Source organism: Panthera uncia, chromosome D4, assembly GCF_023721935.1.
Source record: "Panthera uncia isolate 11264 chromosome D4, Puncia_PCG_1.0, whole genome shotgun sequence".
Lineage (NCBI taxonomy): Eukaryota > Metazoa > Chordata > Mammalia > Carnivora > Felidae > Panthera > Panthera uncia.
This window is the reverse complement of record NC_064807.1, coordinates 54,165,242-54,191,310: the sequence shown is the minus strand read 5'-3', so window position 1 is coordinate 54,191,310 and position 26,069 is coordinate 54,165,242. Positions and strand designations below refer to the sequence as shown.

General features: G+C 40.1%; 1 protein-coding gene across 4 annotated transcripts in view; it reads right to left on the bottom strand.

Annotated features, from left to right (window-relative positions):
• NFX1 (nuclear transcription factor, X-box binding 1) overlaps positions 1 to 26,069 on the bottom strand; it is a 73,578-nt gene that overhangs the window by 39,035 nt on the left and 8,474 nt on the right. For 3 of the 4 annotated variants that reach the window (XM_049624970.1, XM_049624952.1, XM_049624978.1), the window contains exons 3-7: positions 17,200 to 17,358; positions 15,304 to 15,381; positions 10,188 to 10,293; positions 6,802 to 6,873; positions 4,970 to 5,109 (exon numbers count right to left, since the gene is read on the bottom strand). In XM_049624970.1, the coding sequence (XP_049480927.1) occupies positions 4,970 to 5,109; positions 6,802 to 6,873; positions 10,188 to 10,293; positions 15,304 to 15,381; positions 17,200 to 17,358 (555 nt within the window). The remainder of the gene's footprint in view (positions 1 to 4,969; positions 5,110 to 6,801; positions 6,874 to 10,187; positions 10,294 to 15,303; positions 15,382 to 17,199; positions 17,359 to 26,069) is intronic. The other variant, XM_049624959.1, reaches the window with a different exon arrangement.

Sequence of the window (26,069 nt, the reverse complement as noted above, 5' to 3'; positions counted from 1 at the left end):
ACCCTAGTAACTGGGAATTTCTACAAGCGAGCTTTTCTTCCCTAAGTTTCTGCTCAGACAGAACAGAGACTTTTTTTTTTTTTTTTTTTTGAGGTATGAGCAGACAGCTCTGAACAAAAGAATCAAGGGTCAGAAATAAACCCACACCTATATGGCCAATTCACTTATAAAAAAGGAGGCAAGAATATATAATGAGTAGAAGACAGTCTTTTTAGTAAATGGTGCTAGAAAAATCAAACAGTTACATGCAAAAGAATGACACTGGACCATTTTCTTATATCACACATAAAAATAACCTCAGACTGGATTAAAGACATAAATGAGAGACCTGAAACCATTAAACTCCTAAAAGGAAACACAGGCAGTAATCTCTTGGACACTGCCCTTAGCAACATATTTATGGATAGGTCTCCTCAGGAAAGGGAGATAAAAGCAAAAATAAACTACTGGGGATTACATCAAATAAAAAGCTTTTGCAGGCACCTGGGTGACTCAGTAGGTTAAGCGTCTGACTTCTGCGCAGGTAATAATCTCACAGTCCATGAGTTCAAGCCCCACGTGAGGCTCTGTGCAGACAGCTCAGAGCCTATAGCCTGCTTCAGATACTGTGTCTCCCTCTCTCTCTGCTCCTCCCCTGCTAGTGCTCTCTCTCTCAAAAATAAAATTAAAACAAAAAAAAAATAAAAAAAAACACAACCTTTTGCACAGCAAAGGAAACCATCAACAAAACAAAAAGGCAACCTAAGGAATAGGAGAAGATATATGCAAATGAGATGCCTAATGAGGAGTTAATATCCAAAATATATAAAGAATTTATACAATTCGGGGCGCCTGGGTGGCTCAGTCGGTTAAGCATCTGACTTCGGATCAGGTCATGATCTTGTGGTCCATGATTTCAAGACCCGTGTCAGGCTCTGTGCTGACAAGTCAGAGCCTGGGGCCTGCTTCAGATTCTGCATCTCCCTCTCTCTCTGCCCCTCCCCTGCTTGTGCTCAGTCTCTCTTGCTCTCAAAAATAAGTAAGCATTAAAAAAAATTTTTTTTAAAGAAATAACAAACATTGATGAGGATGTAGAGAAAGAGGAACCCTTGTGCAATGCAGGTAGAAATAGAAATTGGTGCAACCACTGTGGAAAACAGTATGGAGGTTCCTCAAAAAATTAAAAACATAAATACCATGATCCAGCAATTCCACAACTAAGTATTTACCCAAAGAAAACAAAAACACTAATTCGAGAAGATACATGCACCTTATGCTTGTTGCAGCATTATTTGCAATAGCCAAGATATGGAAACAACCCAAGAATCCATCAATAGATGAATGGATAAAGATGTGGTATATATATATATATATATATATACAATGGCATATTACTTAGTCATAAAAAAGAATGAGACATTGCCATTTACAACTATATAGATGGACCTCTCTAGGGTATTATGCTAAGTGAAATAAGTCTAACAGAGAAGGACAAATACCATATGATTTCACTTATATGTGAATCTAAAGAACAAAAGAATAAGCAAGCAAACAAAGAAACCTCAAGACTCTTAAATACAGAGAACAAACTGACAGTTGCCACAGGGAGGTGAGTGAGGGATGGATGAAATAGATGAAGGGGATTAAGAGGTACAAACTGCCAGTTACAAGTCAAAGAGATGAAAAGTACAGCACAGAGAATACAGTCAATAATACTATAATAACATTATATGGTGACAGTGACTGCACTTATTGTGGAGAACACTGAGTCAAATGAGTATGTTGAAACTAATGAGTATGTGAAACTAATATGACACTGTATGTTAATTATAATTCAATTAAAACCACAAAAGAATCAAAGGTCAGAAAACTGTGACAATAAAAACAAAATGGAGGGGTGCCTGGGTGGCTCAGTCAGTTAGCATCCAACTTTGGCTCAGGTCATGATCTCACTGCTCGTGAGTTCCAGCCCCACATTGCGCTCTGTGCTAACCGCTTGGAGCCTGGAGCCTGCTTCAGATTCTGTCTCTGTCTCTCTGCACCTCCCCTGCTCGCTCTGTGTCTCTGTCTCTCTCTCTCAAATATAAAATAAAAACCAAAAAAATTAAAAACCAAAAAAGCCAAAATGGAGCCCCTGATCAATTAGGGAATAATCGGAGTACAATACTAAAAAGCCCCACTATGCTTAGGCACAAGAGACAGCAATATGAGCTGGTGACAGAAGACTTGGATGGAGTCACCGCTGGCTGAAGAATATGGAACCAGAGGAGTCTGGAAGGTCTCTGCTGCCAGCTTTAGCCTATTCAGCATTTTTATCAACACATGAATGAACCCCCAGAAGGAATGCTTATTAAATCTCTAGATAAGGCTGAAAGGGATCCTAGGAGAATTACAAATAGAGAAGAGAAACAAACTGTACTCATGGCCATAACAGTCCCCTAGATATTTACTGTGGGCAAACAAAAAGCCTTCCACTGGGTTTGAAAAATCAACTACACAGCAACACAAAGGCAGAGACGGGAATCCATACAAATTTGTACAAAAAAGATCTGGTTGAATTAGGTGAATAAAAGCACAATATGAATTAAGAACTATAAATGGTCCACATCAAAGGGACTCTCACACCACAATCTATATTGTTAAGACCAAACTGCCAGCATATACTTAACTCCTGCCTTATCTCAAAATGGATTTGAGGCAACACGTAAGAATATATGAAATATAACAAAAGAACATAAAATTAAAGATGTGAAAAGTGGAACAATGGTAGAGACATAGAAAAAAATCATAGCTTAAAAAGAAATACACTATAAAGACAAACATTAGGTCAATCATACGAGGCTTCTAAGATAAAAAGATCAATAGTCTTTGAGGAAAAACAACCAGTCTTGGAACTAAAGCCAGACAGGAATTTCTCCCAGGAGGACCCATAAAGAGAAATTGAGTATTACATGGCACAGTTCCTTACATGAAATTCTTACAGTACACAACACAAAACATTTCATAGGGCTGTTACTTATTTTAGGTGCCAACACAGATCAACAGCATCACACCAAGGTAAAATTTAATAAAATAAAACTCTATAAGGCATCAATACACTGTAGCCTGGGATCCCTGCAGATCAGGGACTATTGTAAAAACAGAGGAATCACACAGTATGTGTTTCTTTGTGACTTGTTTCTTTCCCTTAGCGTAGTGTTTGGGAGGTTCATCTACTTCATAGCATGTATTGATACTACATTCTTTTCATGGATGAGTAATAATCCAATGTATGGTCATACCACATTTGTTTATCCATTCCTCAAGTGACAGTCATTTGAATTGCTTCCACATTTTGACTACGATGACTAGTACTGCTATGCACATGCATTTACAAGTTTTTTTGTGGACATATATTTCCATCTCTTTTGGATATGTGCCCAGGAATGGAATTACTGGGTCATATGATAAAATTCTACATTTAACCTTTTAAGAAAATGCCAGACTGTTTTCTAAAGTGGTTATACTATATTACTTATTGTGGTTTTAACTTACATTTCCTTAGTATTTAAAGGTGTTAAGCACCTTTTGTGTGTTTGTTGGCTATTTATAGGTTTTCTTTTACGAAGTATCTGTTCAAGTCTTTTGCTCATTGTTTAAGTTGTTCATCTTTTTTATAGGTACTTTTTTTTTTAAATTTTTTTTAACTTTTATTTATTTTTGAGACAGAGAGGGACAGAGCATGAATAGGGGATGGGCAGAGAGAGAGAGAAGGAGACACAGAATCTGAAACAGGCTCCAGGCTCTGAGCTGTCAGCACAGAGCCCGATGCGGGGCTTGAACTCACGGACCGTGAGATCATGACCTGAGCCGAAGTCAGACGCTTAACCACTGAGCCACCCAGGAGCCCCACTGTTCATCTTTAATTACTTTGTAAGAGTACTTCAAAATTTCTGGATACAATATGCAATTGATTTATTCATTTTCTTTTTTTTTTTTAATTTTTTTTTTTTTTAACGTTTATTTATTTTTGAGACAGAGAGAGACAGAGCATGAACAGGGGAGGGTCAGAGAGAGGGAGACACAGAATCCGAAACAGGCTCCAGGCTCTGAGCTGTCAGCACAGAGCCCGACGCGGGGCTCGAACTCACGGACCGTGAGATCATGACCTGAGCTGAAGTTGGACGCTTAACCGACGAGCCACCCAGGCGCCCCTGATTTATTCATTTTCTTAATGGTATCTTCTGATGAAGAGAAGCTTTTAATTTTGATAAAGTTCAATGTATCAATTTTTTCTTTTATGGTTAGTATTTTTGTTGTTCTGTCCAAGAAATCTTTACCTAACCCCAAAGTCATGAAAATATTCTCTTATAGTTTATTCTGGAAGATAACTTTATGTTTCTGGGTTTTACATTTAAGTCTGTGATCCATGTAGAATTAATTTTGTGAAAAGAGTAAATTAGGGGTTGAGGTTTGTTTTTTCTTATGTATACATCCAGTTGTTCTAGCAACATCTGTAAAAAGACTTCTTTTCCCATTGAATTAACTTAACATTGTGGTTGAAAATCAACTAACTGTATATATGTGGGTCTGTTTCTGGACTTTAGTCTCTTCCATGCATCTAGTAGTCTACCTTTAACAGCAACAACTCAATGTCATGATTACTGGAACTTTAAATGTCTTGAAATCAGATAGTTTAATCCTTTCAAGTTCATTCTTTTCAAGATTTTTTTGGCCTTTCTAGATCCTTTACAGTTACTTTTTATTTATTTTTTTAATTTCCCAAGTAGTTATTTTTAAACAGCATTTTAAAATCTACTGTTCAAATTCTACAGGACAATGACTTATAGTGGTATTGTGTAACTAAACTAATGAAAACCATCTAAGCATTAATTTATCTCCAATTCTTCCTACCCAAGGTACAACGCTAGAGGCCTTGTCATCAACACAACTATAAATAAGGTTCTAGAAAAGTACACAAGTATTGCTAGTTGGTGTGCCCACCACTTACCCTGGTTCAATATGATCCGACAAGGCTGGCACTGACCCCCATGACATAGCTCAGCACAATGGTGCTGACCACAATTCAAAAGATTCTCACATGGATTGGAACAGTGGACTGAAACAGCCTGACCACAGCGAACTGTGTGCCTGGAAAGAAAACAGATGTAAAGGCAGAATTAGTCAACACTGGACAAGTTCCTGTTGGATAGCTAAACAACGAAGCACAAACTTCCTCCCCAAAACTATGAAACCTTTCTCTTGGCCCCATTTTCCCACTCTTCTGTTTCCCTCCTCCAGTCTTTATTTCCTCAATCACCCTCCTCTTCTCCACTCTTTCTTTTCTCCTGCTTTGTTTTCCTTATTTCCCACCCTGCCTTTCTCTCTCCCCTATATTCTGACCAGTGAAGTGAAGTTCCTCTCTGTGGATTTCTTCTGAGTTCCCACGAGGTAGGGGAACTCCTCCTCCCAGGCAGGAGGGGAAGAGCCTGGAGCTCCTACAATGTCTTACAGATGGAGGTAGGAAAGTTGCAGGGTGGGTGGGGTAGTTATAATGTACATACTCAGATTGGAAGTACAATGGTATTCTCCTGGGACCCAGTACTCTGGCATTTTATGCAGTTATAATACTTAAGGACATACTGTATGTGACTTTGATTTCAGATGGGAAAATCATTCTGGCTTTGTTCTAATGAGCACCTTAATTTTGCTGACTTATTGGCTAGGGAAGGATATGAGATCAGTGCTTTTAGACAACTGTCTTCAGGTCTCTTGCAGGGTAATGGTTTAGAGCTTGGAGTCTACTCTCCTGCAAGGAGTTTAAGTTATTTATTTTGAGAGAGAGAAAGAGAGTGAGTGAGAGAGGGGCAGAAAGAGGGAGAGAGAGAATCCCAAGCAGGCTCTGTGCTGACAGCACAGAGGTCGACACGGGGCTCAATCCCATGAACCATGAGATCATGACCTGAGCCAAACCAAGAATCGGACACTTAACCAACTGAGCCACCCTGGCGCCCCAACAAAAAGAGTTGTATTCTGTCCCCTACTTTGTTTTAAAAACTCACTGTTATATACACAAATAATCAGTTTCAGGGCTCAGCATCATGTCTAATAAAACTCCTGGAAGCGAACACTATTATTTCTATTTTATAAGTAAAATGAGGCTTAAGCAACTTGCCCATGTCAATAACCAATTAGTGGCAGAGCCTAGATCTGACCTGGTCTTTCTGACCCAGAGCTCTTGCATGTGACTCTCAGGCCGCATTACTATCCTTTTAAGTTCAGTAAATGCTAAACAAATGAGATTCACTGAAAATTGGCTCAATCCCATTTTGTCTTGTGGTTCAGAAATTATTTCAGGGTCTTACTGGGCCTCAGAGACCTTCCATAACTACCACTGATCCTTGCCCTGATGATGGAGAACTTGTTATTATAATGAAAAGAGGGTGGGCTCTGGGGTCACTTATTCTTTCATTCAACAATATTCACTGAAAACCTCCTAGATGTCAGATATTATGCTAGGTACAGGTAAATGGCCCCTGTGTCCTGAACCTTAACAAGCCTGGGTTCAATCCTGGTTCTTTCACCCACTAGAAAGGTTAAGATAAAAGTCCTTGTCACCTCGGCATTTCACCTGAAATGGGCAATCTCACCATGCATATAACTTCTTAATCACTTATAAGACTGCAAAACAGGATTGGGCCAGCAGAACAAATACTTTTTACAAAAAAGTACTATTTACGCTTACCACTTATTTATATGTACCTACTAATTCTTAATTTAGAAATTCACAGATAAATCATCAATGTAGAAACTGAAGTCTTTAGAGTACAGTTCTAACTTTACCTTGTCCGTCCACATTCACATGTTTTAGTCATAAAGGCAGGGCAGGGTGGGCAAGGTCCTGGATGGCAGAGACTAAAAGAGAAGGGCTTAGATGAATAAATCATACTCATGTATCCAAACCTGAACAAAGCTGCCCCTACTGGGTCTTACTGTGAATGTGGCAACAAATAAACCTACTACAAAATGTTTTAGCCTTTGTCTAAAGTTGATTAAACTATTTAAACAAAGATACCAACAATGTTTTCATATAGAAGGAACTGATGGCATTATCATCTTAGAATATTTAACCAGAAAAATAGAGCCCAAGTCAAAATACTGGTTTTATTTGGGTCTGACAAAGATGACATGTCCATAGATGGTCTTAGCCCACTTAGTGAGATGTGTAGGGATAAAAATAGCTTGCCACTCAGATGAATGGCAGAATGGGCGATGGAATCTCTTAGAAGATCAGAACCTGAGTGAAGCAATAAAGCATAAATCCAGTAGGTCCATGAGAAGTACAGACATTTATATCAGCTAGTATATAATCAGGTGATGGGCTAACAATGGGATCTGTGAAAAGGCGGCTGACATGAGGGAAGGCATGCTAGTAAGTAATGCAAAGAGAGAACAAAGGAAAAAGGGATTCATGGAAAGAACTGGAATTAGAGATATGCGATAGGTCAGAATTAGACTTCTGAACAGAATGCTTCTTCTAGGAGTGATGATATAAAGAAACCAAAAAAATTAGAAAATGGAATTTATATATTCAAATAGATACTATTCACTTCAAAAGAGATACCCTGGTAACTTACACACTAATTTAGAAATACAACCATTTAAAAAATATTTTGGGAACTTCTTTGGAAACGTTTGTGGGGGGCATTCTATGTGATGGCAAATCACAATCCTTTGGGAATTATAGGCCAATTACAACCAAGTTTAATAAATCAAGTCGGTAAAAGAATTTGGTATAAAAAACCAGGTGTGCCTATACACCTGGTCTGGCTGGATTTTTTAATATGACTCCTACACCAGCTCTGATAATTCTTAAATAAGTTTTAAACACTAAAAACAATCCAGGAACAAGTGCCTAATTTTCTAGGGTGACCCATTCCAACAGACAGAAACCACATGAGACTTAAGTTTAAGCATTTTTTTAAAGATGACTATTATCATTCAACAGTTATACTTCACATGATATGCTGCAACCCTGTCAGGTGAAATGATTTTCATGGCTGCACATTTAAATAACTTTAAACTGACAAGATACATTGCTGGTCAGGTGTGGATGACGCCAGGTTATTTCAAATATCCCTCAGACCTAGACTCAATCCCAGGTAGGTGTGTGTGTGTGTGTGTGTGTGTGTGTGTGTGTTAAAGTTCATTCATTTTTGAGAGAGACAGCAGGGGAGGGATAGAGAGAGAGAGACGGAGACAGAGAATCCCCCAAGCAGGATCCACACAGCCAGTGCAGAGCCTGACTTGGGGCTCGATCCCACAAACCACGAGATCATGACCTAAGCCAAAATCAAGAGTCAAACACCTAACCAAATGAGCCACCCAGGCGCCCCTCAATCCCAGGTTTTTATAACCTTTAGAGCAGTGGTTCACAACACTGGCTCTTTATTAGAATCATAGGGAAAGACCCACCCCCCAAAAGACTGATTCAATTGCTACAAGGTAGAGACAGGGCACTGGTGTTTTAAAATGCTCCTTAATGACTCTAATGTGTAAAGAGGGTTGAGAATAACTCCTCCAGAGAATTTTACAATCTATGAAACAACCCAAAATAGAGACACAAAGGGGCCAACTGTGGCTTCTGAGTCCTGATACATATAAATGAGAGAAACTCAATGTTTTCTTTTGAAAGGAAGGTGCTGTCAGGGAATAGGATTTGGCAACCTCTAGGGGCCTGACGTAACAGGACAGCTGTCAAGAGAAGGATTTCCAAAGCCACAAAAGAGCAAGTTTTAGGGACTCCTTTCCCTTTAGCCATGGTATTGACCACCTGATCTGCATCACTTTTGATGTTTTCTGGTAGTCATGACAGGGCCATTTCTGCTAAAGGCTTCAGAATGATAGTTCATGCAGAGGGTTAACTTATTATTATTGAATTTACTTAAAATGCCAACTGAGGGATGGAATAGTTTAAACAGATGAGTCCCTGGGTTCTGAGGAAGGACCTATGGAAGCAGTAAAAGGAGAGGGGCCTACTACCTGGCAGGTAGCAGGCCAAGCTGCGTAGCCCCATCTGGACAGCTCTCCCACCACAGACAATTCTCCAGCATCACCCCCACATCTTAACCACAATGCCTCTGGCCCAACATTTACCCCTGCTCCAAGTAGCAGAAGTACCAAGATAATAGTTTGATGTCTGTTTTACTCTTAGATTTGGGTAATAAAAGCAAGTTACCATTACTTGACCATTTACCATGTGCCAGACTCTGTACCAAGCCTCTTAGATGCATTGAATTAATATTCATAAACATCTATAAGTGTTGTTGCTCATATCATTACTATTTTACAGATGCAGAAAATGAAGCTTAAAGAAGTAACTTATCCAAGGTCATACAACTGTTGAGTGACTTGAACCCAGGAATTAAAAATTTGTCTTAAGTTAAAGCTGTAGAATTTTGTCATTTGTAACTGATCAACTGTTAGTATTAGGTATTCCTCTTATTATTTACTTATTTAAAACATTTTTTAAAATATTTATTTATTTTGAAAGAGAGAAAGAGAGCACACATGAGGGTGGGAGGGGCAGAGAGAGAGGGAGAAGGAGAGAATCCCAAGCAGGCTCTGGGCTGTCAGCAGAGGCTGACATGGGGCTCTATCTCACAAACTGTGAGACCATGACCCAAGCCGAAATCAAGAGTTGGATGCTTAACCAACTGAGCCACCCAGGCACTCCTATTCGTCTTATTACTAAGAAGCTGACTGGATATATTGTCAAGTTGGCTACTTATTATACAGAAGGGATTCACATCCTAAAAACACTGTGCAACAGGACTCTACAGACAGAAGTTTGTCCTATATACTCTTCTGGACCTGGATATCATGGGGGAATATTTCTTCTTAGAAGCCAGCAGTATAATGTAGTGGTAGGAGCACTGGCTTTGGAAATCCCAGCTCCACCATGTCTTAGCACTATGACCTTGGACAAGATGCTTGGCCTTGCTGAGCCTCATCAGTAAAATGGAGATGATAAATATCTATACATCACTGGATTGTTATAAGGATTTGATGAGTTAACTCTTGCAGAGTGCCTGGCACAGTGTAAGTGCTTAGCAAATGGTACCATATTGCCCTTCACCCCACCCTGTTACATGGTAACCACCAGATACATAGAGTCAGAGCCACAAGCAAAGTGTATCTACCCCCAGAGGTCTCGTGTTCCAACTTACAGGTTACAGGAATGTGGACAGTCCTGGCCGGGCTGTTTCTTTCTACAAACCTCACCACAACTATGTGGAATTTCATTTCTGCTCCATTCCGGATTCTTTACCTTGCCTAAAACATATCAGATCAGAGAGTCAATGGTATAAACTTCAACTGCATCCTAGAGTTTAATGAAACAGTACAATATAGCTAGACAGCATGAAACTTCAGTATGGTTTCCATTAGTCTGACAAACACATGATCCCACATCCTAAAATTTAAAAAATGACTATAATGCTAATCATCAAAACCTTCACTAAGTATGATAAATCCTAAAAGATTTAGGAAAAGAGAAATAAAAAAGAGAAATAAAAGAGAAATAAAAAGTCACTTTTACTTATGAAAATGCCACTTTGACTAATGGACACATTTAATCTAAAATTAAAAAAACACTACAAGATCTATTTTTTGTAAATGGGCCCTTGAATGTATATGGGAATATCTGTTATAAGGATCAGAAAGAAGAAATAAGGGATGAGAACAATGGGGTGGCAGATGGGGAAGGAGCAGGAAGAGATAGAAAGGACATAAATTCCCTGTACAGCAGGAAATTGCCAATTCTAAAGCTATGAGGTAGGCACAAAAGGTCAATAATTTATAATTAGTGTCACTTTGCAAATCTTTAGTAAATATCTTTCATGAACTTAGCACAGACGCAAGAAGAGTAAAACTGAGGCACAGGACTCCTCCATGCCCTTGAGGAACTTATCCTTACTTGGGCAATTTACACCCTAAATTGATGGCCTGTTCCCAGTCTTTGGCCTCTGCTTTTCTATCTTGTTTCTTTCAGAAATATTCATGTTGAGAGGTTCAATACACCTAAAGGCCCATGATTCCCAATACTACACTTTCTTCTTTTCTTTCCCCCAAATCTGTATTTTCTGCATTGTCCTAAATCCTCAGTTCCAGCCATCCCTGTCCAACCATCTGCCAAACATCTCTGCTTGGGGTGTCACAGTCACCCCAAACTGTCTACATTTACAACCAAAGTTAGCATCTTCCCTCTTAAACCCCTTTCTGTGTTCCCTATTTCTATCAGTAATATCATCACCATTGGAGTCAAACTCAAAAACTAGAGTCATCCCTGACTCCTCTTTTTCTTTCCATATTCTTTTTTTTTAATGTTTATTTTTGAGAGAGAGAGAGCTGCAGAGTACAAGTGGGGGAGAAGCAGAGAGAGAGGGAGACACAGAATCTGAAGCAGGCTCCAGGCTCTGAGCTGTCAGCACAGAGCCCGACACGGGGCTCAAACTTGTCAGTCATGAGATCATGACCTGAGTCGAAGTCGGACACTTAACCGACTGAGCCACCCAGGAGCCCCCCCTTTCCACATTCTACTTAATCTTCTCAATTTCCGTATATAGTGTGCCTCACCTCATCTCCCCTGCTACTTCTACTCTTGCCTCTCTGTTAGCCAGAACCTCACCTTCAGACTATTAGAAAAGCTTCCCTGCCTCTGTACTTTTTTGCTCCAATACAGTGGCCTGGTTTTCCCCTACCATCTTTCAATGGCTCAACCTCTTTTCCCTGACTCTAAATGATGTCTTATTTTTCTTCTTCCTGCCAGGGTTCTGCATTAAACATTTTTTACCCCTTACCCTTTCATCCACTAGGGTCTCTACTACTCTCAAATGCAACTATCATCCCCGAGTCCTGATCTCTCTTTAAATGTATATTTTTTTAATTTTTAAAAAATGTTCATTTATTTTTGAGTGAGAAAGACAGAGTGCAAGCAGGGCAGGGGCAGAGGCAGAGAGAGACAGAATCCAAAGCAGGCTCCAGGCTCTGAGCTATCAACACAGAACCCGATGCGGGCCTCGAACTCACACACCATGAGATCATGACCTGAGCCGAAGTCAGCCACTTAACTGACAGCCACCCAGGTGCCCCTTAAATATTCTTAACTCCTTGCTGGACACCTCTCACTGGATGTGTTGTTCACTCCTCCAACTCAACATTTCTAAACTGAACTCACTGTCCCATCAGTCCTGGTTCTCTTGACCTCCCCTTTTCTGTCCTTGGTATCATCATTTCCAAAATGATACTTCAGAGCCACATTTGGGTTCTTCCCTTTCCCATTCCCATTTCCTTTCCTATTGCTGTTAATTCCTGTTTACTTTGAAATCCTCCTTTCTGCCCCACTCTAACACCCACTGTAGACTTATTATTCTTCATCTGGGTTCTTACAAGTCCCCAAAACGTTTAGGCTCCCAAATTCTCTATTCACTCCCACTAGACTAATCTTCATAAAGAATCACATTGATGCCCTTGGTGGCTTCCCACAGCCTGAAAAATGAAATCCTTACATGTAAGCCTGACATCAAGAAGTCAGCCCTGACCTTTCTAGTCATTTCCCACATCTCTGCCTTCACAGATCCTGCTCCATAACCAATGACTCTCCCTTCTGAAAAAAGTCTTATTTTTAAACTTCTGCTTAAGCTATTCTCTTCAACAAATCTTTTCTCCTACGAAAATTTTACATATTTTCAAGCCCAGTTGAATTCTATCTCCTTTTTAAGGTTTCCCTTAATCATATAGCCCAACATCATAATTCACGCCAAAGATCTCCCACAGCACCTTGGACTTATAGAACATAAAGTTAATTGTGTCTTAGCTCTTAGACTGTAAGCTCTAGGAAGTTAATAAACAGTTTTAGGCCCCTCTGTTTCTTCATAGTGCTTGCTGCATTAATAAGTGCTCAATAAAGTATGTTAATGGTTTCCTGAAAGAACTAAGTGAGGCAAAGTCATTAGGTAAAATAAGGCCATTATTTGTATTCCTACACCATTTTACCTTGCTCAGATCATCCTGACCTCCACCCCACATTCTTCTACCTTCTTAGGGTCTCATATCTACTTTGTCGGTGAGGGTAAAGATTTTTCATTCCACTGTGGTGCGTTATGTTTAAAATTCCTTTAGGAGTGCCTGGGTAGTTCAGTAGGTTGTTAAGCCTCTGATTTTTGGCTCAGGTCATGATCTCACAGTTCATGAATTCGAGCCCCACGTTGGGCTCTATGCCGACTGCTCAGAGCCTGGAGCCTGCTTCGGATTCTCTGTCTCCCTCTTTCTCTGCCCCTCCCCAACTCGTGCTTTGTCTCTGTTTATCTAGGATAAACTTAAAAAAAATTTTTTTAATCCTTTAAAATAAGGTAATTAAGCCTTGGTATTGGTCCTATTTGCACAGTTTTACATGGATGTCTTGCTTCCAGTTTCATGTTGCCTTTTTTTTTTTTTTTAATTTTTATTTTAAGTAGGCTCCATGCCCAACATGGGGCTTGAACTCATGACCCTGAGATCAAGAGTTGCATGCTTGGGGCGCCTGGGTGGCTCAGTCGGTTGAGCGTCCGGCTTCGGCTCAGGTCACGATCTCGCAGTTCATGAGTTTGAGCCCCGCGTCGGGCTCTGTGCTGACAGCTCAGAGCCTGGAGCCTGCTTCCGATTCTGTGTCTCCCTCTCTCTCTGCCCCTCCCCCATTCATGCTCTCTCTCTGTCCCAAAAATAAATAAACGTTAAAAAAAAAAAAAAAAAAAAGAGTTGCATGCTCTACTGACTGAGCCAGCCAGGCATTTCTCACATTGCCTTTCCAATAGTACATTCCAAAATATTCATTCCTTCAACAAATATTATTTTATTACCTCTTAAGGTTCAAATTTTGGCAATAAAACATACCAGACCAGCAGATTCCAAATAAAAGAGTGGCCAAAGTGAAGAAAGCATAAGAAAGTGAGGCCTCCTTTGGAAGAGAATGTGGTCAGAACTTGAATGGATAAGGAGTCAGTGACAAGGATTTAAAGAAAATATGAGGAAGAACATTCTATATAGGTGAGTTCACCAAGAGATTTAGTCTAGAAGTTGAAGAGCTGATAGTCAATGGCCAACTCTTTGTGAAAGCTGCTATTTAAATAATGGGAAAAAAGAAATACCAACAAATTAAAGTATACAGAAATAAATAGGAAGTACTAGTTACTTCAAAAAAAGGAATGGCCAGGGGCGCCTGGGTGGCGCAGTCGGTTAAGCGTCCGACTTCAGCCAGGTCACGATCTCGCGGTCTGTGAGTTCGAGCCCCGCGTCAGGCTCTGGGCTGATGGCTCGGAGCCTGGAGCCTGTTTCCGATTCTGTGTCTCCCTCTCTCTCTGCCCCTCCCCCGTTCATGCTCTGTCTCTCTCTGTCCCAAAAATAAAATAAAAAACGTTGAAAAAAAAAAATTAAAAAAAAAAAAAAAAAAGGAATGGCCAAAATAAGGGTTGTTGTGCTACCAAAAAGGTTAAGAACTTCTAAATCAGCCCTGGATTTGGTCAGGAAGGGGTTACTGATGACTTCTGAATAGTTTCAGCAAGGTGACAAGGAAAGAAGCAAAACTGCAATGGTTCAAGAAGGGAGACAGATGGTTAAGAAGCAAAATTTGCAAAATCAATAAGCAGATGAAGGTCAGCCATTAAAAGACAGGGAGGGAAGAAAAAAAAAAAAACAAAAAAAAAGACATGCAGAAAATAGACTAGCAATAGGAATGGCTTCTGGATTGCAGGAAGTTTTTACTAACACATAGGGGAATTGAGTTATTCAAAAACAGGAAGAAGTATTCCACAAAGAGGGAGAATAGAGTTTGTAATGCTGGTTTATAGAAAATCTTGCTTTACTATAAAGACCCCAATGACTGATTTCTTGGATTAAAATAAAATACATTTCAACACTACTCTTTTCTCATAGGGCTCAAATCTAGAATATCAAAGCTGTTAACAGTTAAGGGAGTCCATGTCTATACCTGCCTCTACCATCTGGTCAGCTCTGGTCTAAAGCTAAGATCAAGGAGACTAGCGCTACAGCTCAGAAGTAGTATGTGCCTGGTGGGCACTATGAGAAGGCCCATGTCCAGAACGGCCTGCCAAGAGTACAAAGGCCTGGGTGGGACTCCAGCTGTGTGATAGACTACATGCAGATGATGTGTGTAGACTCCTGTAACTTTGAAGTCTTATGAGTATTAGTAACTTCTAAAACATATCTGGTACCTCACTTCTTCTGGGCTGGAAAATGAGTTACAATGCATGAAATGGAAGAGACTCAAGTGAAAGCAAAAAAACTCACCACAGAAACAGGTGTAAGTATTAGGAACATGTGCAGAAACATTCTGACAGGCAGGGCACCTCCAACCACTCTGGCCATCTGTTAAGAAAAATAAGAGGAAACCAAAATAACTTCCTTACAAAAGCACATGTAATTTTTAAAAATTTAAATCTAAAGGAAGTCATAATATTGAAGCAACAGTAGTTGTTTCATGTTATCAAATCAGGCATTTAAGAAACAAAATCAGGGTGTCTGGGTGGCTCAGTCAGTTGAGAGTCCGACTTCAGCTCAGGTCATGTGATCTCATAGCTTGTGAATTTGAGCCCTGCATTGGGCTTGCTACTCTCAGCATGGAGCCAGCTTCAGATCCTGTCTCCGCCCCCCATCCCGCACCACCCCCCCTCCCGCTCATGCTCTCTCTCAAAAATGAATAAATATTAAAAAGAAACAAAATGAAAATACTGAATGCTTTGCTTAAATACTGCATTTGGGCTTATATTTATAAGGACTTTAGATACGGTAATCAAATGGGTATCCATTTTTTTAAATGTCAATTGAGATATAATTGACATATAGCCCTGTTTAAGATATACAACATGTTGATTTGATACATTTATATACTACAATATGATTACCATCATAGCATTACCTAATACCTGTATCATTTCACATAATTATCATTTCATTATGTGGTAAAAATGTAGCACTATTTTTTTTTAACTTTAAAAAATTTTTATTTATCTATTTATTTATTTATAAAGGAGAGAGAGACAGAGCGTGAACAGGGGAGGGGCAGAGAGAATGGGAGACACAAAATCCAAAGCAGGCTCCAGGCTCCGAGCCGTCAGCATAGAGCCTGATGTGGGCTTGAGCTCACAAACCGCGAGATCATGACCTAAGCTGAAGTCAGACACTTAATTGACTGAGCCACCCAGACACCCCACCCTTTTTTAAGCAATACTTTTAGTATTAAGGTAAACATTATCTAAATCTTGGCTTGAGAAAAAAGATAAAATATTTGAGTACATGCAGGAAAACCCAGATATCTTTTTTTTTTATTAGATTTTATTTTTAAGTAATCTCTATATACCACATGGGGCTTGAACCCACAACCCCTGCAATCAAGAGCTGTGTGGTCTACCGACTGAGCCAGCCAGGTACCTCGAGATGTCTTAAATTATAGAAGAGTCACAAATCAGAAAACATGTTATTAACAACATTTACACTATCCACAAATAGCAGTATACTTTGGGAAAAACCCACAAAATACTATGGAGAAGATCTGTTAAAGATAATGCAACTTTAACACCCTAGGGGTAAACTAAACCACTGCTTCCAAAACAAAAGAAAACAAAACAAAACAAAACCCAACAACTGCTTTCTATAAATTTTCTAAAGCAAACTATACAGGAAATGTTTTCTATAGTTGCTACTTGGATAAGTTTTCAGTTAATGTGACTGATTTTGTTCTATTCCAAATATATTTTAATATTGTTATGTTAGCTGGTTTTAAAAATGTCTTTCCTTTTTTAAAATTTTATTTTTATTTTTTAAGTAAGCTCTCCACCCAACATTGGGCTTGAATTCATGACCCCAGGATCAAGAGTTGCATGCTCTACCGACTGAGCCGGCCAAGCACTCCTTAGCCATTTAAGATCTATAGCTTAATACAGGTCATCTGAAACATGTTCAAGGCAACATAGTAGATAAAATATTCAAGAGGAATTAAATAGCTAGGTTAAAGGGGCGCCTGGCTGGCTCAGTCAGTGGAGCATGTGACTCTTGATCGTGAGGCTGTAAGTTCGAGCCCCATATTGGATGTACTTAAAAATAAAACCTTAAAAAAAAAAAAAGGCTAAGTTTTAAACCTGAATATATCAAATAAGTGAGAATATTCAGAAGAGAGAAATGACTGACCTGCTTGAGAGGCTGGAGACCTTGCCCATTTCTTTATGCAGTTCAAATGAAACACATGATAACAGCTCTGACAACTCCACACTGGCGCTGTGACGCGAACCAATTCACAGCACACCATACACTCATATTTTTCTGTAGTTAGCTGTTCAATTAGAGAACCTGTTTAAAAAACCAAACAAATTAATTCAAACATAGAAAAACATTCCTTACTTTAGTCAACCAAGGATGAGAAAGGGATTTGAGAGAAGAATCCAAACAGAGAGGTTTTAAGTATCTTGTCTGATTCTGAGTAAGGTGGTTGTTCAGTGTTTGGGGCCAAGAAAGAATAGGAATATACTGAGGGAGAAGACTTAGGAAGTAGACATTCAGGTGGGGATTCCCAAAACTGAGGAAACGTTCCCAAGAAACTGCTCAGGAACCGATGGAGTATCCAAATGCCCCTCATGACACAGTTTAAGAAGCCAATGCATTGCAGCACCTTACCTTGCCTCGTCTGAATCTGATCCAGATCCATGGATTCGGGCTAGGAAGGGGCTCATGAAGGTGCAGTGGTCAGCTGAAAGATACCTAAGCCTGCACAGGTTCCAAGAACCCAGGGTGGTAACATCTCTTCTAGCAGTTGCCATGAAAGTCTTCAGTTCATCTACTCAACAAAGGTATTATTGGTGTTTACCACAACCCTATGGTAGGGTTACTAGACTAAAGGAGACACAGAACTTGGCTTCAGAAGCCCAACATCTGCTGAGAGAGAGCAGTATCATAGAATCCTCCTACATGTTTTCCTTAATACCATCACCCACTTCCAGACTTTTCCTTAAACACGATCTCAGCAAAGCCTTTCTAGATCCCAAGTATAGTCAGGTGCTCTTGGAGAGGTGTGTGTGTGTGTGTGTGTGTGTGTGTGTGTGTGAAAGAGAGAGAGAGAGAGAGAGAGAGAGAGAGAGAGAGAGTGAGAGAGTGAGAGAAAGAGAGAGAGAATTTCCTTTTCAGTCCATATTTTTAGCATTTACTTCATAACACTATTTTATTTGTTATCGGGTCCAAATAGGTTATAAGAATAAAATAACTAACCTTGAATGCACCATGCCAAGTGCTGTGCTAAAGCACTTTATGCATAAAGTGCACAAGGAGGGGAGGGACAGAGGGAGAGAGAGAGAATCCCAAGCAGGTTCCATGCTCAGCGCAGAGCCCAACGTGGGGCTTAGTCCCACAACCCTGGGATCATGACCTGAGCTGAAACCAAGAGTCTGACACTCAACTGACTGAGCCACCAGGCACTCCACAAATTTGCATTTTAATCACTCCATAATTTTAGCCCTCCTCAGATTACTTTGTCCGATTTAACGTCAAAAGAAATATAGAACTGGGGCGCCTGGGTGGCTCAGTCGGTTAAGCGGCCGACTTTGGCTCAGGTCATGATCTCACGGTCCGTGGGTTCAAGCCCCGCGTCGGGCTCTGTGCTGAAAGTTCAGAGCCTGGAGCCTGTTTCGGATTCTGTGTCTCCCTCTCTCTGACCCTCCCCCATTCATGCTCTGTCTCTCTCTGTCTCAAAAATAAATAAATGTTAAAAAAAATTAAAAAAAAAAAAAAAGAAAAAAAGAAATATAGAACATGGGGACTTTAAGGTCTGTGAGGCAAGGCCAGGGCCTTGCTCACTGTTGTATTTCCAGTGCCTGGCCTTTAGCAGGTGCTCAGTAAATATTTATTAAATGAATGGATGAAGAAATAAATGAGTACCACCTACTCTGTTCTACAACTTCTCTCCCTTAAAAGTTTCAGTAAAGTTTCTGGGATAGTTCTTTTGCTGTCAGGAAAGTCTGGAATAAAGATTTTATGTAGCTGATAAAGGAGAATCTACTTGCTTTAAATAACATATAAACATTAACATAAAACTTAATTATATTATAAAAACTGAGGAACCAGACTTAGATTCTTTCTTAAAAGCAGGAATACCCTATCCTGCATAGGTAACATCTGTGAATAACAAAGTTAATTATATTTTCTACCAGTTAGCACAGTATGTGTGGAAGATTCTTAAGGGTAAGTTAAGTAAGAGCTCATTAGAAAGTGAGATTACATTTGAGTCATCTATATACAAGAGCCTGACTGGGGCAGAGGAATAGTTTGTAAGAATTACATTGGAGATACATTTTGTAGAAAATGCCTATTGACTATTCCAGAGCAGAACTGAGAGAGAAGTAAAGGACACAGGGGTACCTGGATGGCTCAGTTGGTTAAGCATCCAACTTTTGATTTTGGCTCAGGTCAGTGCAGAAGCTGTTTGGGATTCTCTCCCTCTCTCTGCCCCTCCCCTGCTTGTGCTCTCTCTCTCAAAATAAACAAACAAACAAAAAAAAAAAAAAGTAAAGGACACAAAAAAGTAAGTGAAGTTTGGAACATACACGAAAGCCCTATGAGAGACTATTGTTTTGATTTTTACCCTGAAGGTTGTCTTTTTATTTTACTGTTTCTCTTATTCATTAAGTTTATGGCTTGTTATTAAATAATTATTGTTTTATATGTGATGTTTCTAAATCTAGCCACAGTGAAATTGACCACTAGGATGCACACACATATAGTGGTGTGGGAACAACTGCCAACTTTGAGTAACCCTTAAAGCTCTACCAAGCCCTTTCTAAAGGCTGTCTCTCTCATATCCCATGTTCAATCTGACAGTAAATCCTTCTGGCTCTACCTTCAAAATAGATCCAGAATCCAACCCCTTATTAGTATGGCCCAAAACACTATCCATTCACCTGGGATTATTAAAATGGCCTCCTAACTAGTCTCCCCTATTTCTGTCCTTGCTCTACTTGTCTATTCTCAACACAGCAGCCGGAGGGAGCCTGTTAAAATGCAAATTAGATGATGCCACTCATGCCCAGAACTTGCCAATGGTTCCTCCATCACATGCTTGTAAAAGCCAAAGTCCTTACAACGGCCTTCATCACTTCTGGGTCCTTATGGCTATTCTTCCTTCCCTCTGAGAACACAATGGCTGCCTTCCTAGGCCCAGACTGGCAGGCATATTTCTGCCTGAGGATCTTTACAGTTTGTTGTTCCCTCTGCCTAGAATACTTTTCCCTAGACATCAACATAGCTCAGTCCCTTAGTGCCTTCAGGTGTTTACTCAAAATGTGATCTTCACAATGAGGCAGTCTCTGGCCATACTTTAAAAATTTGAAACCCACTTCCTCAACATTCCCTATCTATTTTCCATACTATTTATTTTTTCTCCACACCACTTGAACCTTATAGATCATATATTTTACTTATTTCACCTTACTTATGTCCTAACTCTGTACATAGAATGTACACTCCCTCAAGGGCTGAGGTTTTTACCTATAGAGCTGCCTGGGACATAGTGAGCACTCAATAATACTTGTATGAATGGGGGCGCCTGGGTGGCTCAGTTGGTTAAGCAACCGACTTCAGCTCAGGTCATGATCTCACACTCCATGAGATCGAGCCCCGCTTCAGGCTATGCTGACAGCTCAGAGCCTGAAGCCTACTTCAGATTCTGTGTCTTGCCCTCTCTCTACCCCTCCCCTGCTCATGCTCCGTGTCTCTCTGTCTCTCAATAATAAATAAATGAAAAAAAAAAAACTTGTATGAGTGAATGAAAAGAAAAAAAAATATAGCAAAAGGTTCCAGAAAGATCTAGAAACAGTATAATCCTTTCACTAACAATACTGCGGTTTTATCCAAACATGTTTAACATATGTAAAATATGGTAGTGTCCTAGAACAGCTCTGTGCTGATCAACTATTACATTTCAGGTCCAAGGCTTTTGTCTGCTGGATACCAGCCCTGGTCTGACCACTGGCTCTTTTTCAATCTAAACCCTCTCCCACTAGGGCTTCCCCATAATTTCTCAGCCATAACTGTGTCTACTCTATAATTCTACTTTGAGAGCATATCAGTAAAGATTATTTCCCATTGAAATAACTGGAAGAACAAAGAGACCTGATTGAAGTGTTAACTAACTACAAACTTTTCAGATGCACCAATAAATAACTTAAAAAAAAAAAAAGGTCTAAAACAATACTAATTTGAAAAATCCAAGAATACACTGTGATTACATAAAAATAATAATCATATATATATGGCATTTTAAAAAACAGATGCACAGTGAAAATATATAGGGGTAAAATAATATCTGGAATTTACTTTAAAATATATCTGCAAAAATAAAAAGGAACAGATAAAACAAATGAGAGGGGCACCTGGGTGGCTCAGTTGGTTGAGAGTCCAACTCTTGATCTCGGCTCAGGTCACGATCCCAGGGTCGTGGGATTGAGCCCCATACCTTGGCTCCACACTGATCATGGAGCTTGCTTGAGATATTCTCTCTCTCTCTCCCCCTCCCTCCACCCCTCTCCCCCACTCACCCCTCTCAAAAGAAAGACAGAAAGAAAGAAAGAAAGAAAGAAAAGGAAAATAGAACAAAAGTTTAAAACTGATTAAACCTAGATCTTCAGACTAAAGGTGAGTTACCTACTAAAGCAACTTTATTAAGTTACCTCATTAAATGTGAGGCAGCTGTTTTTAAAACTCTCATACAATATAAGCATGGTCAACATGTTCAAGGTGGTTTTGCTGAGTCTGAAGCGTATGTCAGATACCATGTTTATTTATGTGAGTTTGAAGCTTGTGGCAGAGCTTAGGATCTGGAGGTAAGAGTTTAGAAGCCAGCACAGCACAGAGGCAGTGGTTGAGAGAGCAGTTGTCGTCTCCCAATGAGACATTATCAAGTAAGAACAGAGGGCTGAGACAAAGTCCTAGGAAATGCCAACATTTAAGAAAGAGGTGGAGGAAGAGAAACTTGAAGGACACACGCAGGAACAGCCAAGAACAAGGAGGACCAGAAGTGTGTGGTATCAAAAAAGTAACACTTCAACAAAGACTCCTTCACATCAAACTCAAACGGAAGCCAGGATAATGAGGACTGAAATACATCTGTCTGCTGGCTGTGGCAAATAGGAAGGCATTAATGACCCTACCAGTAGCTCTCTGAGTCAGTGGTGATGATGGCAGAGGACTGAGAAGTGAATCAAAACAGGGAAAAGGAAACAGGGTTGGTGACTCTTTTTTTTTTTTTTTAATTTTTTAAATGTTTTTATTTATTTCTGAGACAGAGAGAGACAGAGCATGAGCAGGGGAGGGGCAGAGAGAGGGGGAGACACAGAATCCAAAGCAGGCTCCAGGCTCTGAGCTGTCAGCACAGAGCCTGACATGGGGCTCCAACTCACGGAGTGTGAGATCGTGACCTGAGCTGAAGTCGGACGCTTAAACGACTGAGCCACCCAGGCGGCCCAGAGTGATTGATTAGACTGGAATGGAAGGAAAGGAAACACTACCAGGAGGCCACATGACGGGAGTTTTTCTTTTAGAGCATAGGACAGACTTAAGAAGAGCTTTAGGCTGAGAACTTGCAATAGCAGATGTGAAAGGCTGATGGAAGGAAATAAAGGAGAGTTCAAAATGAAAGAAAAGAATAGGCAGATTTCTCTGAGTTTGCCTAAAGGGAGCAAAAAGTTGAGAAAATTATGCCTGATGATCTCCCCTTTCTCTGAATAGGAGGCAAGGAGGTCCACTGAGACTGAGGTAGATGAATGGCAGGAAGATCTGAACAAGACTGGAAAAGATTTGGGAGTACTCTTAGATGAAAATGGGAAGGACAGCTGACCAAGGTCATATAAGGGGAAAATAGGCAGTATGGAAAGTCAACTGAAGTTGGAGAAATCACTAAACAAAAATATTTACTGAGAACCTACTATGTGCCAGGCATTGTTTAAACACTACGGATATACAGTGAACAAAACAGACAAAACTTTTCTGCTCTCAGGAAGTTATTATCTAGTAGGGGAATATGATAAACAATGAAAAAGAAGTGGCATCATCAAACAGTGGGAAGTGCTTTGGAGAAAAATAAACCAGTAAGGGATGGGGAATGCTAGTACTGGGGGGAATATTATAGATCTAAACAGGATGATCAGGAAGACTTCCCTGAGAAGGTGAGAGAATCTTCCACAGCACCAAATCTGTACTACTGTATGATTTCCTGGAACAGCATCCTGTTATCCAGATGGAGCAGAAAAGGTAGACTGCAGCATCAATCCAGGGTGGGGATTCTGCCAAATGCCTTCTCAGAAGGATAATACTTCAAAAGTACAATAAGGCCCAGCCTGAAGAGGGAATAAAGAAGGATAGATGGCTGACAATACAGTTAGTGGGTGTAAGAGACTGAGAGAACCAGAAGGACAGGAGGTTATGGTCAGAAAGTAGTAGCGGGTGTAGAAGTATAATGAAGGCAAAGGTCACTGTGGTTGAGAAGATCAAAGAATATGAGGATGGTATAATCCATATGATCACTATAGTCACCCAGACAAACAGCAGGATTTATAGTAAATCAGTAGTTCTCCAATCAGAGTTACCAGGAGGCTTGTTAAAAAATAAGATTGCTGGGCCCTATTCCTAGAACTTCTGTTTGGTAAGTCTGAGGTGAGGCACAGGAATATGCTTTTCTAACAAGCTCCCTGGCGTTGCTGAGGACTACTGCTCTGCAACACTTTGAGAACCACTGGGCAAGAGGAAAGATATAGGCTGGAGGCATTAATAAATGAGGGCTGGGGCTGGGAGATTTGGAGGCTAATACATGACAACAATAAAGAGACAGGAAGGTGATGTAGCCAAAAGGTGATATAGCATTAAGTTCAAAGGAGCAGGGATTTTGATACAAAGGTAGAAAAATAATGGTTCACAAATGACACTGAGGGAGGAGCACACTCCTCTCATCTTCCAGAAACTAAGGCAAGTGGGATAAGGAAATACAGCAGGCACTGAAAGGCCGTAAGGAAACGTGGTGAACTTACAGAAGGCCACAGATTAATTAGGAGCCGGAGGAGAAACTTACTAAGGATACAGGGGATCTTGCTACCACAGAATGAGGGCTACAGACAGCCTGGAAGAATAGAAGCAGTGCTAGTTTCTCTCAGTACAGAATGCGAGTTAGCAAAGACCACTTGCAAGCAGCCATAGAGACTTTAATCCTTTCTTTCCATTCCAATCAAGTTTTTATATCCACCACTCCACCAAAACTGCTCTTATCAAGACCAATAACTCTCAGTGCCAAATCCACCAGTCAATATGCAGTTGTCATCTTTCTGGACCCATCAGTAGCATTTGGCACAACTGATCACTCCCTCCTTGAATTTCATTTTTAGTTTGGCATTTAAAACATGGTTCACTTCCTAGTTCAATTGCTACTTATTCTCTGTCTCCTTTGCTGGGTCCTTACCTTCCAACCTTTAAACACTGAGTTACAGGAAGGCTCCATCCTCAAACTTTTCTTCTCTAACTACACTCACATTTTAGGTGACCTCCTTTAGTCTGTTAGAGGACTCCATGCTGAAAGTTCCCAAGTTTACATGTCCAGTCCAGATCTCTGCTCGAATTCTTAACTCCCTACTTAACCAAATTATCTATCTTTCCTGAACGAGGAGTGGACAAAACATATCCAAACTTTTCCAACAAGAAAGACCAAGAAAACTTTTCCAACAAGAAGACTAAGACTAAAAGGAGACTAAGGAGACATGATGACTAAATGCAATGTGGTATACTGGACTGGATCCTGGAACAAAATAAGGATGTTAGTGGAAAAAAATGGTGAAATCCAAATAAAGTCTACAGTTTAGTTTATACTACTGTACCAGTGTTAATTTCCTAGTTTTGACAAAGGACCAGAGTTGGTTATGTAAGATATTAACATTAGACAAAGCTGTGAAAGATATATGGGTATTCTCTGTACTATTTTGCAACTTTTCTATAAATCTAAAATTATCTCAAACTAAAAAGTTTTGAAAACAAACAACACCCTTTCCTCTCCCAGGCTCATACTCCAGTACATGGCAATTCTATTCGTTGTTTTTTTTTTTTTTTTTTTTTAAGATTTTATTTTTAAGTAATCTCTATACCAAAGGTGGGGCTAAAGCCTACAACCCAGAGATCAAGAGTGACTTACTCCACTGAATGAGCCAGTCAGGTGCCCTGGCAATTCTATTCTTTTATGTGATTCAGACACAAAAGTGTTGGCTTCATCTTTGACTCCTCTCATTCTCCTGGAGCAAACATCTAGTCTCTCTGCAAATCCTGTCAGTTTTATCTTCCAAATACATCCAAAGTCTAACACTCTTACCTTTACCAACACTACCACCCTAGTCCAAGTCTCCATCATCAACTACGTCAATTGCTCCAACAACTCCTAACTTATCCCCTTGCTTCCTTACAGACAATTCTCCACACGGCTGCTAGGAAGATCATGTCATCCCTTTTCCCAAAACCTTCCAGCTGCTTCTGATCTTCTTAATCAGAACCACTTCCAAGGGCCTCACATGATCCAGCCCCTGTGATTTCTCTGACCTCCTCTGCTGCCTGCTTCTCTGTTGTTCACACCCTAATCTAAACTTGCTTCTTCCTCTGCTGGGTACACTTTTCAGAAAGCCACATGGTGTACTTGTCTCATCAAACAGACCAACATATCTAAACTAGCGCCCCCCCCCTTACTCTGTCCTCTTAAACTGCTTTATATTTCTTTTTTAGCACTTACCCACAACCGACATACTAAATATTGGTTTAAGTGCTCTCTGCCTGCCTTCCCTACCAGAATGTAAATCTCACTAGTAGTGTATTCCCAGTACCTAGAACAGTGCTTGGTACATAGTATTTATTCTATAAATATGAATAAAGTGTTCTCAAGAATATGTGGGGATGTGAGGCCAAGAGAGATTTGTTAGGCAAAACGCTAAGATGGCCTCTAAGATTCCCACATGCATACAGGTGTGCATGCCCTATATAATCTCCTCCCCTTG